Source organism: Lutra lutra, chromosome 6, assembly GCF_902655055.1.
Source record: "Lutra lutra chromosome 6, mLutLut1.2, whole genome shotgun sequence".
Classification (NCBI taxonomy): Eukaryota; Metazoa; Chordata; class Mammalia; order Carnivora; family Mustelidae; genus Lutra; species Lutra lutra.
In genome coordinates, this window is record NC_062283.1 from 28976171 (window position 1) to 28991372 (window position 15202).

Sequence of the window (15202 nt, forward strand, 5' to 3'; positions counted from 1 at the left end):
CAGAGAGCTCGATTGGGGCTTGATCACAGGACCCTGAGATCGTGACCTGAGCCGAAGGCAGAGGCTTAACTCACTGAGCCACCCAGGCGCCCCCATAAATTCTTTTAATCAGTTTAAAGAAATTTCCTCTGTTAATAATTTGTTGAATTTTTATTACAAGAGGGTGTCCAATTTTTGTCAAATGCTTCTTGTCCATCTGTTGAGACAACTGTGTGGCTTTTGTTTTTTTTATTATATTAATATGGTGTATTCCATAGATTGATACAGATATTAAACCAGTCTTGTATTCCTGGATTGAATTTCACTTAATCATGGTATACAACTCTTTTTATATATTGTTGGTTTTGATTTGGTACATTTTGTTGAATTGTGTGTGTGTCTATATTCACAAGAGACATTGGTCTGTAGTTTTCTTTCTTTCTTTCTTTCTTTTTTCTTTTAAGAAGAGAGAACAGTTGAGTTCAGTATGCTGGTCTAGTCTAGCACATCAAGGCTGCTGCCTTTGGACTCTCTCTCTCTCTTTTTTAAGATTTTATTTATTTGACACACAGAGAGAGATACATTGAGAGAGGGAACACAAGCAGGGGGAGTGGGAGAGGGAGAAGCAGGGTTCCAGGGGAGCAGGGAGCCTGACCCAGGGCGCCCCTGTCTGTAGTTTTCTTGTCTTGCAATATCTTTGTATCTGCATAATACTAGCTCACAGAATGAGTTGGGTTCCCTCCTCTCCTTTTTGGAAGGGTTTGTAAAGAATTGTTATTAATTCTTTCAGCACTTGGTATCATTCACAGATGAAGCCATTTGAAACTGGGCTTTTTTTGTGGAATAGTTTTTGACAGTTAACTGTATCTTCTACCTCATTTTAGGTGTATTAGATGGTCTACTTCTCCTTGAGTCAGCTAAACTATTGTCATATTGTCTATTTCTCTCTCGATTTGTCAGTTTTACTTACATGGATTTGGGTGTTGAGTTATTATGTGAATATATGTTTAGAATTGTTTCATCTCTCTGATGATTTGACCATTTTATCATTATAAAATGATCCTGTTTATCTTCCTCGCATTTTTAAAGTCCCCTTTGGCTTTTTTTTTTTTTTTTAATTTTTTTATTTTTTCAGCATAACACTATTCATTATTTTTGCACCACACCCAGTGCTCCATGCAATCCGTGCCCTCTACAATACCCACCACCTGGTGCCCCCAACCTCCCACCCCCCACCCCTTCAAAATTCTCAGATCGTTTTTCAGAGTCCATAGTCTCTCATGGTTCACCTCCCCTTCCAATTTCCCTCAACTCCCTTCTCCTCTCCATTTTCCCCTGTCCTCCATGCTATTTGTTATGCTCCACAAATAATTGAAACCATATGATAATTGACTCTCTCTGCTTGACTTATTTCACTCAGCATAATCTCTTCCAGTCCCGTCCATGTTGCTACAAAACTTGGGTATTCATCCTTTCTTTTTTTCTTTTTTTTTTTTTTTACAGCTTTATAAACATATATTTTTATCCCCAGGGGTACAGGCCCTTTGGCTTTTTTTGGCACAGCACACAGAGTTCTCTCTCCAGCTTTCTTTTTTTTTTAATAAAGATTTAATTTATTTATTTGACAGACAGAGATTACAAGCAGTCAGAGAGGCAGGCAGAGAGAGAGAGGGAGAAGCAGGCTCCCTGCTGAGCAGAGAGCCCAATGCGGGGCTCGATCCCAGGACCCCGGGATCATGACCTGAGCTGAAGGCAGAGGCTTTAACCCACTGAGCCACCCAGGTAGGTGCCCCTCTCTCCAGCTTTCTTATGGTTGTTTGCCTGAGATAACTCTTCCATCCCTTTAATTTTAATCTATTTGTAACTGGGATCAAGTATGTCTACTGTAGACAGAATACTTGGTTCTCATTTTGCATTCAGTCTAACAATCTGCGCTTTGATTGACTGCTTTAAGCCACTTAGATATAATGTCAGTGTACTGTAATGTAATGTACTGTTGGATTTATGATGGCATTTTACTTTTTGCTTTTTGTTTTTCATGCCTCCACTCATTCCTCCTTCACTGGTAACTCCTTATTCAGTGAATAAACTATAATATTTTCATTGTTTAATTATTAGTCACTATTTTGTAGCTATTTTAGTGACAGATTTTTTTGCTTTTGCCATTTTTTTCTACATTTATAATTTTGTGATTTTTTTCTTTTCAAAGATTATTTAAGAGACTTTTAAAAAATTTATTTAAAAGAGAGACAACGAGAGACAGAGCACCAATGGAGGGGGAGGGGCAGAGGGAGAAGGAGCTCCTAAAACACTGTGATTATAGCTGTTTATAGACCAGAGATGAAGTAGGACAGTGTCTACACTGGAAAGGGTTTTTCAGACTTTTATGAAGGCCATATAAACCCTAATAAAATTATGGATACTCTCCCCAGAAAGAAGTGCATGTATAAAGAAACGTAAAATGTCAGTGGATATATGTAGATCATCTGAAGTGAAACAGATCTGGGTTTTAATCCCAGGAAGAGACAAAGGATGAAAAAGACATGTTGAGCAATCACTTCATGACCCAACAATGCTACTGTACTTATCTGTGAATAGGGACTGGAGTGGACAAACCTGGGCCATAACAACCATCAAGGGAATAAGTTGAAAGATGCCATTTATGAGTCACTCGTCCTCCAAGCCGACTTGAGTGCCTGCAGTGTCCAGATCAAGTTCTAGTCTCAGATCACGGCTCCAAATGTGTTCCTTTCTCTTCTATGGCCTTCGCCCCCCTGGGACCTCATCTCTGCTGTAGGCTCTAAACATCATTTATATGCTGTCATCTCCCAAATCTATTTCTGCAATTTAGATATGTCTCCAACCCTGCACTCTGTATCCAACTGTCAACTTAGCTTGCATTTCTTTCTTTCTTTTTTTTTTTTTTAATATTTTTACTTATTTATTTATTTGACAGACAGAGATCACAAGTAGGCAGAGAGGCAGGCAGAGAGGGAGGGGGAAGCAGGCTCCCCGCTAAGCAGAGAGCCTGATGCGGGGCTCGATCCCAGGACCCTGGGATCATGACCTGAGCTGAAGGCAGAAGCTTTAACCCACTGAGCCACCCAGGCACCCCTTAGCTTGCATTTCTAATAGACATATTAGATTCACCATTTCTGAAGTGGATGACTGTGATGCTGCTTCCCTAAATGTGCTTCTTTCAGAGTCTTCCCCATATCCAAGGAAGGCACTCCACATTTCTACTTGCAGTCTGAAATCCTGGCTCTCCTCTTTGATTCCTCCTCACCACCCAGAATGAAGCCATTAGGAAATGCTGCAAAGTCCATCTATAAATATCTCCAGCACGCAGTCAATTCCCAGTATCTTCTCTCCTGGGACACTGTACTGGTTTCCTACAGTTTCCCTACTGGTAGCTCACACTGCACCTCTCAATTTTGCACAGCAGAAAAACAGGTGCTGCTAAAGAAAGTCAATCCCATTGATCTGTTCATTCTTGTAACTCCACACCTCACTCAGAGAAAACTCAAAACCTTCTAATATCTTCAGACCTCCATGATGAGACTGACCTCTGACCTCATCTCACCTGTTTTCTGCTCTAGCCACAGTGGCCTCCTCACTCTTCCTTGAACACAGACACACTCCTGCCCTAATGTGTGTGCACTGGAGGCTCCCTGCCTGCAAAGAACTCCCCCCAGACCTCCTCTTACACAATTCTTTCATGTCCTTCAAATCTCTCAGAGGTCAACCTCTTAGTGAGGCTCCCCTGATCCCTGGAGTAAAGGAGCCATCATCCCCGTCCCAGCACAGGTGCTCTCTGGGTCACCTTCCATGACACTGGCTTGCATGGTGCATGTTCACCTGTGTGTGGACTTTTTTACAGTAAGTACCGTCCACGCATTTTCTCTTCTTTGTGATTTTTGAGTAATTTTTGCAACTTCATTCATTGTTAGAAGACTGTTTTCTACATGTAACATAAACATGTGTTAAGTGACTCTTCATGCTATCAGTGAGGCTTCCAGCAACAGTAGGCTATTAGCTCTTATGTTTGGGGGGAGACAAAAGCCATACTTGGATTTCTGACTGCACGAGGGGGTCACTATCCCAATTCCCACCTTGTTCCAGGGTCAAGTGGAGTCTACCCCTTACCACTAGAAATATTCTCCACAAGACCAGCCCATTTTCCCTTTTCTTAGTCTCACTGAGGTATCCCAGATGTAAACACAGCATGTCTTGTATGTGGCACATGACAGTTATTGGTTGAATGAATGAGCAGCTAGAGGACTCCGTCTTCTAGATGAGTCTCAGGCACAGCTGTTCTGTGGCAGCTCCCACCCCACATGCACCCACCTCACCATCCGTGCTGTCTCTCTCCCCTCACAGTGCTGCCCTCCCCTCCCTCTCTCTGCTCAGCCCCTACCCCCACACCATCTCTCCTGCCCAGCACAGCACACAGAGTTCTCTCTCCAGAAACGCTATACTCAGGCTATATGGATCTTTTTCTCCAACCACAAAGAAATCTACCTAGACTCTACTTTATAAATCCATGATCTTGGATCCAAGCCAGCACTAGGATCACTAGAACTAAGGGCCAAGCAGCAGGGAAGGCAGAAACTAACTGAAGTTTAATAAGAATGAGAACCTCTCAGATTCCTCCTCTCCCTACCTCCAGAACCTAAAGAATATTCCAGAAAACAGGTCCAGAGTGAGGGGAAGAGATGGATGAATCTGAAAGTTCATATCTTCATACCACAGAGACTCCTGGGCTCAGGGGATGACCTGGGCCTGTGGGAACAATAGCCTAAAGGCCACCTGCTGCTGTAACTGACAAGGTCATCCCTGGGAGAATGGACAAGAACTCATACACAAGAGCAAGAAGAGGCCTGATGCTCTAGAGAAACAATTAAAAAACGAAAAACAAAAAACAAAATGGGGGCTCTGGTGTGACCCAGGCCTGAGGTGAGGCTGACCCAGTCCACAGGAATTTTTGCTGCACAAGTTCCTGGTGATAGGTGACATCTAAGTCCCTGTGATCACAGGTCCTGGTAGATAAGCTTCCACACAAAGGGCAAGGACACGGAGCAGAGAGATGACCCAGCTGAGGGGGGAGCACTTAACGTCCATGATGCACTGAGCACAGACTGGGAACAGACCCTGTTGCCACTTGGCTCCTCACAACCTACTCCTGTCCCACCTGAAACAGACTCAGCACAGCAAACACACGGATTCTGGAAGGTTCTCAGTGTTTCCATTTATTTGCTGTCTCAAGTTTAGAAATCTCCTCTTTTATTACTTCATCAACCCCACATAGCAAGAATTAGGAAACACAACTCATATCTGGATTCTCATTTTCAATAGGGAAGGAAGTCATTAGCATTCAGCCCAACATGAAATAAAGATAGGGATGGAGATGGTCCAGCCCTGCCTCTGATGGAACAGGAAAGAACATCAAAGAAGAGAATGCAGATCAGTATCGGGAGGGGTCTGGTGGGCAGGGTGGGCCAGTCTCCCCACCTCCTCATGTTTTGCTCACAGGAACACAGATACATCTGACATCTCTGCACAAAGAGAATTCAGGGGTTGCTGATGTCACCAAGTGGGAGTGTGAACACATCTTGCATTGCTCATCCCCCACAAGGCAGCTGGCCTCACACTGAAAAAAAAATCATGTACAAATTTAGGTCAATCACATAAGTGATCAACAGCTTTCCACATGCTCAAAGTGTCCCTAGTGCCCTGACTCCTATGCACTGCTGGTCCAAGGTCTTACCTTTAGGAGGCATGAGAGACACATCAGAGCCCTAGGCATTGTCATCACCTAGGGGAGAACAAACTGGATGTGGTCAGAGCCCACAGGAGAGGAGACTAAAGGAGGAGCTATGGGTGGGTGAGCTCCCCATGGGGTCCTGTCTATACTATACTAGTGTCTCAGGGATCACCCCTCCATACTTACATCATGCTTGAGACTAGCCTGGTCCTTTTCCTCCTGTAGGAAGAAAATATCATGTTAGAAGCTATGACAGGACTGGGCCATGAGATACTAATGGAAGCTCTTAGTCTTGATTCAAAACGAACTTTGAGAATTGTGACTGAAGACCCAGAACAGGATCAGGAAACATGAAGAATGAGCTGTGGGGCCACTGGGCCACCTGACTTGCAGGAGGTCTGTCCTCAGCAGGATCCTTCCTCTCTGTCCTGTGCCCACTGGGCATCAGGTCCCCATCACCAGAATTAACAAGAAGAAAATGTGTCTTTCATTTTCACAATTGTTTGCTACAGAGTGAGTGTTAGTGATCAGTTCCACAATGCCCAAGTACATGAGCGAGGATGGTACTTCTCAGTTACAAGGCAGGACAGTCTGCTACCTAGGAAACCCCCAGTGGGACAAGAAACCTCAGATCCCCCCACTCCATTCCTTACCTGAGAGCTTCTTCCTCCAGATCACAGCTCCAAACGTTACAGTGACCAAGAGGAGAGCCAGACCAGCAATGATCCATGTGATGGGGATGGTGGGAGGAGGTGGCGCTGGAAAGGGAAGGGACGGTGAGAGCCCCAGACCTCTGGTTTGAGTCCTGACCCTGCTGAAGTTCTCCAGAAGACCTTCTGCTTTCCCTGAGAAGAGGCTCTACCCCAAACCCTCCTTACCCCATCTCAAGATGTTGGGTTCGGGCAGCCCCTCATGCTGCACATGGCATGTGTATCTCTGCTCTGCTCCAGAAGGCACCACCACAGCTGCCCACTTCTGGAAGGCTCCATCTCCTGCAGGCCTGGTCTCCACAAGTTCTGTGTCCTGGGTCAGGTCCTCCCCCTCACGCTGCCAGGTCAGGGTGATCTCTGCAGGGTAGAAGCCTAGAGTCCAGCACCTCAAGGTGACATAATGGTCAGAGATGGGATGGCAGGTCACGTGTGTGTTGGGGGGTTCTGGGGAAGAAAAATCAGAAAATCCACACTTTGCTTTACCTTTATGGCCTATTGAAATGGCATTTATGTGACATTTCTGAGGTGGACCCAGCAATTTCTCTGGATGGAAGATGTGTAAAGCTTCAAAGCCCAGTCACCAACCTAGCCTTTTATTTATTTATTTGTTTGTTTTCTTTTTAGTTTTATTTATTTATTTTTTAAAAATATTTATTTGAGAGACAGAAGTCACAAGTGGGCAGAGAGGCAGGCAGAGAGAGGGGGGAAGCAGGCTCCCCGCCAAGCAGAGAGCCCTATGTGGGGCTCGATCCCAACAGCCTGGGATCATGGCCTGAGCCGAAGGCAGAGGCCCAACCCACTGAGCCACCCAGGCTCCCCAGTTTTATTTATTTTTTTAATTAACATATAATGTATTATTTGCCCCAGGGAACAGGTCTGTGAATCATCAGGCTTACACATTTCACAGCACTCACCATAGCACATACCCTCCCTATTGTCCATAACCCAGCCACCCCCCTACCCCCCAGCAACCCTCAGTTTGTTTCGTGAGATCGAGAGTCTCTCATGGTTTGTCTCCCTCCTTATCCCATCTTGTTTCATTTTTCCCTTCCAACCCCCCACAACCCCCAGCCCTGCCTCTCAAATTCTCCATATCAGAGAGATCATATGATAATTGTCTTTCTCTGATTGACTCATTTTGCTCAGCCTAATACCCTCTAGTTCCATCCGTGTCCTTGCAAATGGCAAGATTTCTTTTTTGATGGCTGCATAGTATTCCATTGTATATATATATATATATACCACATCTTCTTTATCCATCCATCTGTTGATGGACATCTAGGTTCTTTCCATAGTTTGGCTATTGTGGACATTGCTGCTATAAACATTTGGGTGCATGTGTGCCCCTTCAGATCACTACATTTGTATCTTTAGGGTAAATACCCAGTAGTGGGATTGCTGGGTCATAGGGTAGCTCTATTTTCAACTTTTTTTCTTTAAATAATTTATTTATTCATTTGACAGACAGAGATCACAAGCAGGCAGAGAGGCAGGCAGAGAGAGAGGAAGGGACGCAGGCTCCCCGCTGAGCAGAGAGCTTGACCGGGGGCTGGATCCCAGGACCCCGAGACCATGACCTGAGCAGAAGGCAGAGGCTTCAACCCACTGAGCCACCCAGGCGCCCCTATTTTCAACTTTTTGAGGACTTTCCATACTGTTTTCCAGTGTGGCTTGACCAGCCTAGCCTTGGTGATCTCCTAATTCAGAGGTCCTAGAAGCAGGGACAGAGCCCAGGGTAGGAGGAATCTGTAGGTCTAAGTGAGAGAACACACTAATGATCCTGACTGCAATGGAGAGTGAATGAGTCAGAAAACCTCGAGTCAGAACTCAAAGATGTTCTCACTGGAGAAAAAGGCCTTAAGAGGGAATAGTCAGGGTTTCCAAGGTGGCTGTCAGGGTCAAAGGGAACCGCTGATGGATTATTACAGGAACGGTCTCCACCTGCCTCCTGGGAGAGACTGGATTCCTCAATTGTCCTTAGAGAAAATTGGCCTTTGGGTGAGTCACTCTTCAGTAGGAACCTGAACACCCAGGCGGAGGGCTCGGTCTCCCCACCCTTGGATCTGCCACGGGAGATCCCACTGATCTCCCCACCCGTTGAAGAGCGGTGTTCTGCCACTGAGCCCATTTTCCCTTCCTGGTGGGAAGCCAGTCCCGGGGAGGGGAGATCAGGGAAGCCCTTTGGCCTTGGTACTTGCGCGCAGCAGCGTCTCCTTCCCCATCTCCAGGTACCTGCGGATCCACTCCACGCACCTGCCCTCCAGGTAGTTCCTTTCATGATCTGCCTCACAGGCTGCCTCCCACTTGCGGCGGGTGACCTGTGCCGCCCTGTCCGCTGCGGTCCAGGAGCGCAGGTCCTCGTTCAGGGCGATGTAATCCGCGCCGTCGTAGGAGTCCTGACTGTACCCGCGGAGGAGATGCCCGTCGGGCCCCAATTCACAACTGTACATGCTCTGGATGGTGTGAGACCCTGGTCCCGCCCGACAGGCAGGAGGTTAAGTCCACACAGAAAGTAAAACCGCCTAAAAGTTCCCGCGGGTTCTTCGGGCTTAAGGATGGGGGGACAGGGGTGGGGATGCGGGAAGGGTCCCTCATACTCGGGGTGACGCTCAGACCCGGACACTCGGGCTACCCTGTGGGGATAAGGGTTGTGACCTGAACCCGGGCCCTGTCGCTCACCGGCGTCGCTCTGGTTGTAGTAGCCCCGCAGGGTGTTCAGGTTCACTCGGAAAGTCTGTGCAGGGTCCCTGAGGTTCCCGGTCTCCTGGTCCGAAAACTCCCGCCCCTCCTGCTCCACCCACGGCGCCCGCGGCTCCATCCTCAGACTGGCAGACTCGCTGTCGAACCGCAGGAACTGCGTGTCGTCCACATAGCCGAAGGCTATGAAGCGGGGCTCCCAGCGGCCGGGACAGGCGGGTGTAGAAATACCTCAGGGTACCTGAGAGCGCGGAGGGGCTGAGACCCGCCGACCCTCCTCCCGGCGCCGCGCCCAGATGAAGGCGGCGGGGAGGGCAGGGGAAGGGGGCACCGCCACTCCAGACCGGGCCCTGGGGCCTGAGAAGCTGACCCAGGGACCTCGGACTTTGCTGCGACCCCTCACCTACTGTACAGAGTGCTCTTTGTCACACCGTCCCCCAGAGCAGTGGCCCAGGACCTGAGTCAGTGATTCTCAAACATTCTGTTCACAGGGTATCTGCACAGTCTCACAGACGACTGACGTTCCCAAGGATCATTTTGTGTCTGTGGGTTATCTCTATCAGTATTTACCGTAGTAGGAATAAAACAGGTTTAAAAATTCATTAATTCATTTAGCATCATATTAATAATCCATGGCATGAAAATAGAAATATTGTCTTTATGAAAAATAACTATGCAAATAAACAGCATAGTGAGAAGGGCGATACTACATTTCACATTTCTTGTCTGTCTCCTTAGAGGACCCGTGGATGTTCAGATTTGCTTCTGCATGTAATTTGTGGTTTTGGTTGAAGTCTATGAAAAAATTTACAACCTTGCATATTAATGGGAGAAGAGTATGCTTCATGACCTCTTCAAATAATTATGTATATGCGTCTTAGATACTATATTAAAACGACACAAGGTGTACTTTCTCTAAGGTCACTGGCAAAGTGGCACCTGAAACAGCATCATCGACTCTGTCCTTCTCTGTTGCATTAAAATCCACAGGCTCATCTTGCACACTGAATGGATCTTGTTCTAATGCCTTATTTTAAAAAAGAAATGTGTTGGTTCACTAAGTTGTATAGGTTTTCCAGTGTTGATTAGACTGGAAGTGAATTATCAAAAAGTCATATTTGTTTTAATATTAGCACAGATCCCAACAGAAAAGTTTGTCAGTACTGAGAAACTGTAAAATTTATTGGTGGATCACAAGTTTTCCAAAATTCTGAATTTCTCTTGAGAGTTTACCTTTTATCAAGGCAACAAGTACTGTCGGCTGTCATATGTGAGTTGATTTTCATGAAAGGATGGGTTTGTGTTTATTTTTCAGAAACTGTCAGCCAAATAACCTAATGTAAATAATCCAAGATTCTGTGTCATTCATTCTTTCAGGTAAAAATGGCATTCTGCAAAAAAAAGAAAAAGGAGACCAGTTAAGTTCATACAAATTATTTTCCTTGGGGCTTATGCATGTAATGGAAGTGCTATATATCCCATGTATGACAAGTTTAAAAATGGGGATTTGAGAATAATTAATGAAGATAATAATTTTTAATGCTTTAACCAGGATATTTTAGTGTGATACTAGTTTTGTTTGGTTGTGTTTTTGTTTTTGAGGCATTTTATTTGCACGTAGGTATTAAGTCCCTAGAAAAGGGATCTCAGGATTTTCCCTCCTGAGTGTTTTCATCTTGCTTCTTCACGGTTCATGAAGCCAGCTGAGGTTATCAGGACAATGAAACCAAACTGGAAGGACAGGAGCAGGTTATTCTGCCATTTTTCTAGATCTTTGAGTTGTACACTAAATCTGGGGTTGATCACTCCACACAGGTTTAACCTGCCTGTGAGATTCACAACAATGTTCTCAGCTTGGTGATCAGCAGTGATTTCAAATTTCTGCTTCGTTATCACAGTTAGAAATGGGATGTTGACTGGGCGCTTGGGTGGCTCAGTGAGTTAAGCCTCTGCCTTCCGCTTGGGTCATGATCCCAGCATTCTGAGATCGAGCCCTGCATCGGGCTCTCTGCTCGGTGGAGAGCCTGCTTCCCCCTCTCTCTCTCTGCCTACCTCTCTGCCTACTTGTGATCTCTGTCAAATAAATAAATTAAAAAAAAAGAGAAAGAAATAGGATGTTGACTTTGGAGTAAGGCCTAGTAAGACCCGCCTTTGCCTCTCTTCTAGGCACTGTTAATGATCTTGAGAGCATCTGCAAAGATATTCATGTGACTGTTAAGGTGGATCAGAAAGATGGCCAAAAGAGTGTTTTTGTTTTTTGTGCATGTAGGTAGTGGTGAAGAATATCAATATTCTTCAATATGATATAAATATCAATATTATTCAATATGATATCAATATCAATATTACTATTCACACCCATCTCCTCCATTCTTGCTAAGTTTTACCTCAGTGCTAATGTCAACGTGGTGAAAAGGCAAATGGTGTCTAAGTGATGTTGTGAAAATAGTTTTAACCTCATGGATTCTGTGAAAGGGCCAGTGACGTCAGCTGCTCCCCAGACCACACTTTGAGAACAGTTGCTCTGAATAACCCTGGGAGAGTCTCTTGCTAGTCCTGCCCTGGCCTCCTCCTCACTCAGCAGAATCCCTTTCCCTGATCTGCACTTCCTGCCTCTGAAAACTCAGCTCTGACTCTAGCCCCTGAGTGCATCTAGAAGAGACCTCACCTCCTGGAAATGTGCTGGCAGAGAGGGTCCCCAATCTGGGAAGGGAGGTGGAGGGACAGGGATTTCCCTTTTGTAACTGGGGACAGTTTGTACCTAAAGACACCAGACCCAGGCATAACCAACTTTGATTTTGTGACCCACCAGCTTTGTGTGTATTCACATCCCAAACAGAAATCTGATGTCGTCTGTAAGAGAAATCATGTTTGTCTTTTCACTTTACATGTGTCTCATGCATCTGACTCAAGACCCACAAAGCATGAAGCATAGCACCTTCCAATGCAACCATCTGTGTGGAAGGAATTGTTCTGTATCTGCGCTGTCCAGTATGGTGGCCACGAGATGCATGTGGCTCTTGAGATGCAGGTGGCACTTGAAATGTGCTGAGCAGTTGCATTTTTAATTGTTTTAAATGAACGGAATTTAAGTAGCTGTAAGCGGATTACTACTATTCAGACAGTATATATCTAGAACGCTCTTAGTTGTCAGGATCCTCCTCAAAGAAGAGACTGTGTGACTCATGGGTGTATGTGTATTAAATTTACCTTTAAATGGAAGTTGTAGATTTGTCTATGTGGATCTGAAACATATGCTTAAAATACAGCATGAAAGTGTAATTACCGGGGCGCCTGGGTGGCTCAGTGGGTTAAGCCGCTGCCTTCGGCTCAGGTCATGATCCCAGGTCCTGGGTTCGAGCCCCACGTCGGGCTTTCTGCTCAGCAGGGAGCCTGCTTCCTCCTCTCTCTCTGCCTACCTCTCTGCTTACTTGTAATTTCTCTCTGTCAAATAAATAAATAAAATCTTTAAAAAAAAAAAAAAAAAGAAAGTGTAATTACCATGCACTGAGACAGCTGAAGTGTACAGACATGAACCAAAATATGATGTACCACATCTAGGTCATAAGTGTTCAAGATGCCCATCCCTGGAGCACACTGTTGTCTCTATTGCTTTGGATGTCTTGGTGTTGGTTGAGTTCACCTGGTGAACAACATGTACCTTGTAGGCTTTGTATGACTTGCAAACGTCATAAAGCAGAAGATGGACATCTTAGATTCCATTACTTTATTATCTTTTACCTCTTGCTCCTCCCCATACTTTTGCCCAAATTCAAATATTCTCCGTTTCCCTTCACCCTTGAAACCCTCTGTTCTTCATTTTTACAAAGGTGAAAGTATACATGAAATGTTTACAACTGTGGGATGAAGAGTTCTCTAAGCACGGCCCAATGTTGAAAACCCATAAAGAAAAACACAAAAATTTGTCATTTCAACCACACACTCACAAGATACAAATACATATTACAATCAAACTAAAAGACGCAAAAATAATTTTCACAGATAGAAAGGTAACATGCTTCAATGTTCTTCTGCCAAGACCACCAGGAGCACCTGTTGGCATTCAAGTTGGATCTATTACCTGTTGCAGTGAGAGAGAACGCACCCCTCTGGGGGCCACGGGGCATTTTTTTTTTTTAAATTTCTTTTCAGCGTAACAGTATTCATTGTTTTTGCACCAAACCCAGTGCTCCATGCAATCCGTGCCCTCTCTAATACCCACCACGTGGTTCCCCCAAACTCCCACCCCCCGCCCCTTCAAAACCCTCAGATTGTTTTTCAGAGTCCATAGTCTCTCATGGTTCACCCCCCCTTCCAATTTCCCTCAATTCGCCATGGGGCATCTTAATATGAAGGTGTTGGAACCTATGGGACATGGCCTTTGGATGGGAGTTTTGGAGAGGATCCGTGGAAGTGGGGCTCACTCTCAACTATGTGTTGTTGGGACGTGTGGGCAATCCTATGGCTGAGCATCTCAGTGAGTCCGCTCTCCAGCAGGCCAGACCAGAGTGAGGCGAGAGCAGTCATGGTGAAGAAGCAGCGATTGCTCACATTGGCTGACACAGGGAGATGTGTGTTATTCTGTGGGTTTTACAGTGCCTTGTTTTGTCTGTAATGACACAGGGTGATGTCGTGGTTTCAGAGTGTCCTTGTTTGATGCTGATGTTCTGTGAGGCTCATGTCCCACAGGAGAGGAATATGGCCAAGTGGTGGACATTTGGCAGCTTCTGACCACACTGAGTCCAGCTGTCAGTTTTGGACCAGCTCCCGATATTGGGGGCGGGGGGGGGGGCTGCTGTTTCTTCCCTGTTAAACTTTGTATATTTTTTCTTTTTTTAAAATTTAATTTAATTTCAGGGGCACCTGGGTGGCTCAGTGGGTTAAAGCCTCTGCCTTCGGCTCAGGTCATGATCCCAGGGTCCTGGGATCGAGTCCCACATTGGGCTCTCTGCTCTGCGGAGAGCCTGCTTCCTCCTTCTCTCTCTGCCTGCCTCTCTGCCTACTTGTGATCTCCGTCTGTCAAGTAAATAAATAAAATCTTTAAAAAAATTTTAATTTAAAAATTTTCAGTGTACCAAGATTCATTGTTTATGCACCATACCCAGTGCTCCATGCAATACGTGCCCTCCATAATACCCACCATCAAGCTCATCCAACCTCCCATCTCCCTCCCCTCAAAACCCTCAGTTTTAAACTTTGTATTTTAAAGTAACTGCACCCCATTCAAAATATAATCATAGAATTGGTGTTTCCATTTTCTTTGGGAAATACCCAAGAGTGCAATTGTTGGATTATATGGGGACTCACTATGTTGTACACCTTAGGGGGGGTAACATTGTGTGTCAAATGCACTCAAATAATAAAAAAAGAAAAAGAGAATTAAAAATATTAGAAAACATTTTGGAGAGGAGGAAATGAAATGTCAAACAAATTTGTACAAACAAGTTTGTAAACAAATTTACAAAAACAAATTGTATTTGTAGTAAGTAAACATAAGCAGATATGAGAATATAGAATAAGTAATGGGAATAAAACTTAGGATCTATGAACTTTGCAAACAGGAACATAAGGGATGAGAGTGTCCATCAGAAGGTTGGGAAAACACTGTCATGAAGGTTGATGGGAGTGAACACTGGGATACAATTTTGAAAGGGGGCTTTGAATTGTCTCTACAAATGAAATGTGCTTATACTGTGACACAGATATTTTCTCTGAGGATTTTCCTGAGGAGATAATCAAATATATTCTCAAAACTATATTTTCAAAGATGTTTCTTGACTTATGGTTTATAGAGAAAAGAATGGAAATTATGTAAGCGCTATAAACAGTATGATAGTAAGAGCAAATAGTAGAACAGTAACATGTCTCTGGGATAATCACCAAGTGATTTAAAGAGAGGGCCACAGTTCTTCATGAAAGCAAACCCAGGAGGCACCCCATAGAGGATCCCTTTGTGCAAACAGGGTATGGGAGAAGCTTTGTTCTCAGAGGACTTGTTGTCTTATGTATTATTGTTCCCTATCCATCAGGAGGTGTGTATGACTGGGCACTC

General features: G+C 44.9%; 1 protein-coding gene across 1 annotated transcript; it reads right to left on the bottom strand.

Annotated features, from left to right (window-relative positions):
* Positions 1-6601: 6601 nt before the first annotated feature.
* On the bottom strand, positions 6602-9286 carry LOC125101827 (DLA class I histocompatibility antigen, A9/A9 alpha chain-like). Its single transcript, XM_047732339.1, has 3 exons — positions 9133-9286; positions 8648-8923; positions 6602-6897 (listed from the first exon to the last, which is right to left on the bottom strand). Exons 1-3 carry the CDS (start codon positions 9269-9271, stop codon positions 6602-6604), a joined length of 711 nt encoding a protein of 236 aa, XP_047588295.1. The 5' UTR covers positions 9272-9286.
* Positions 9287-15202: the final 5916 nt, after the last annotated feature.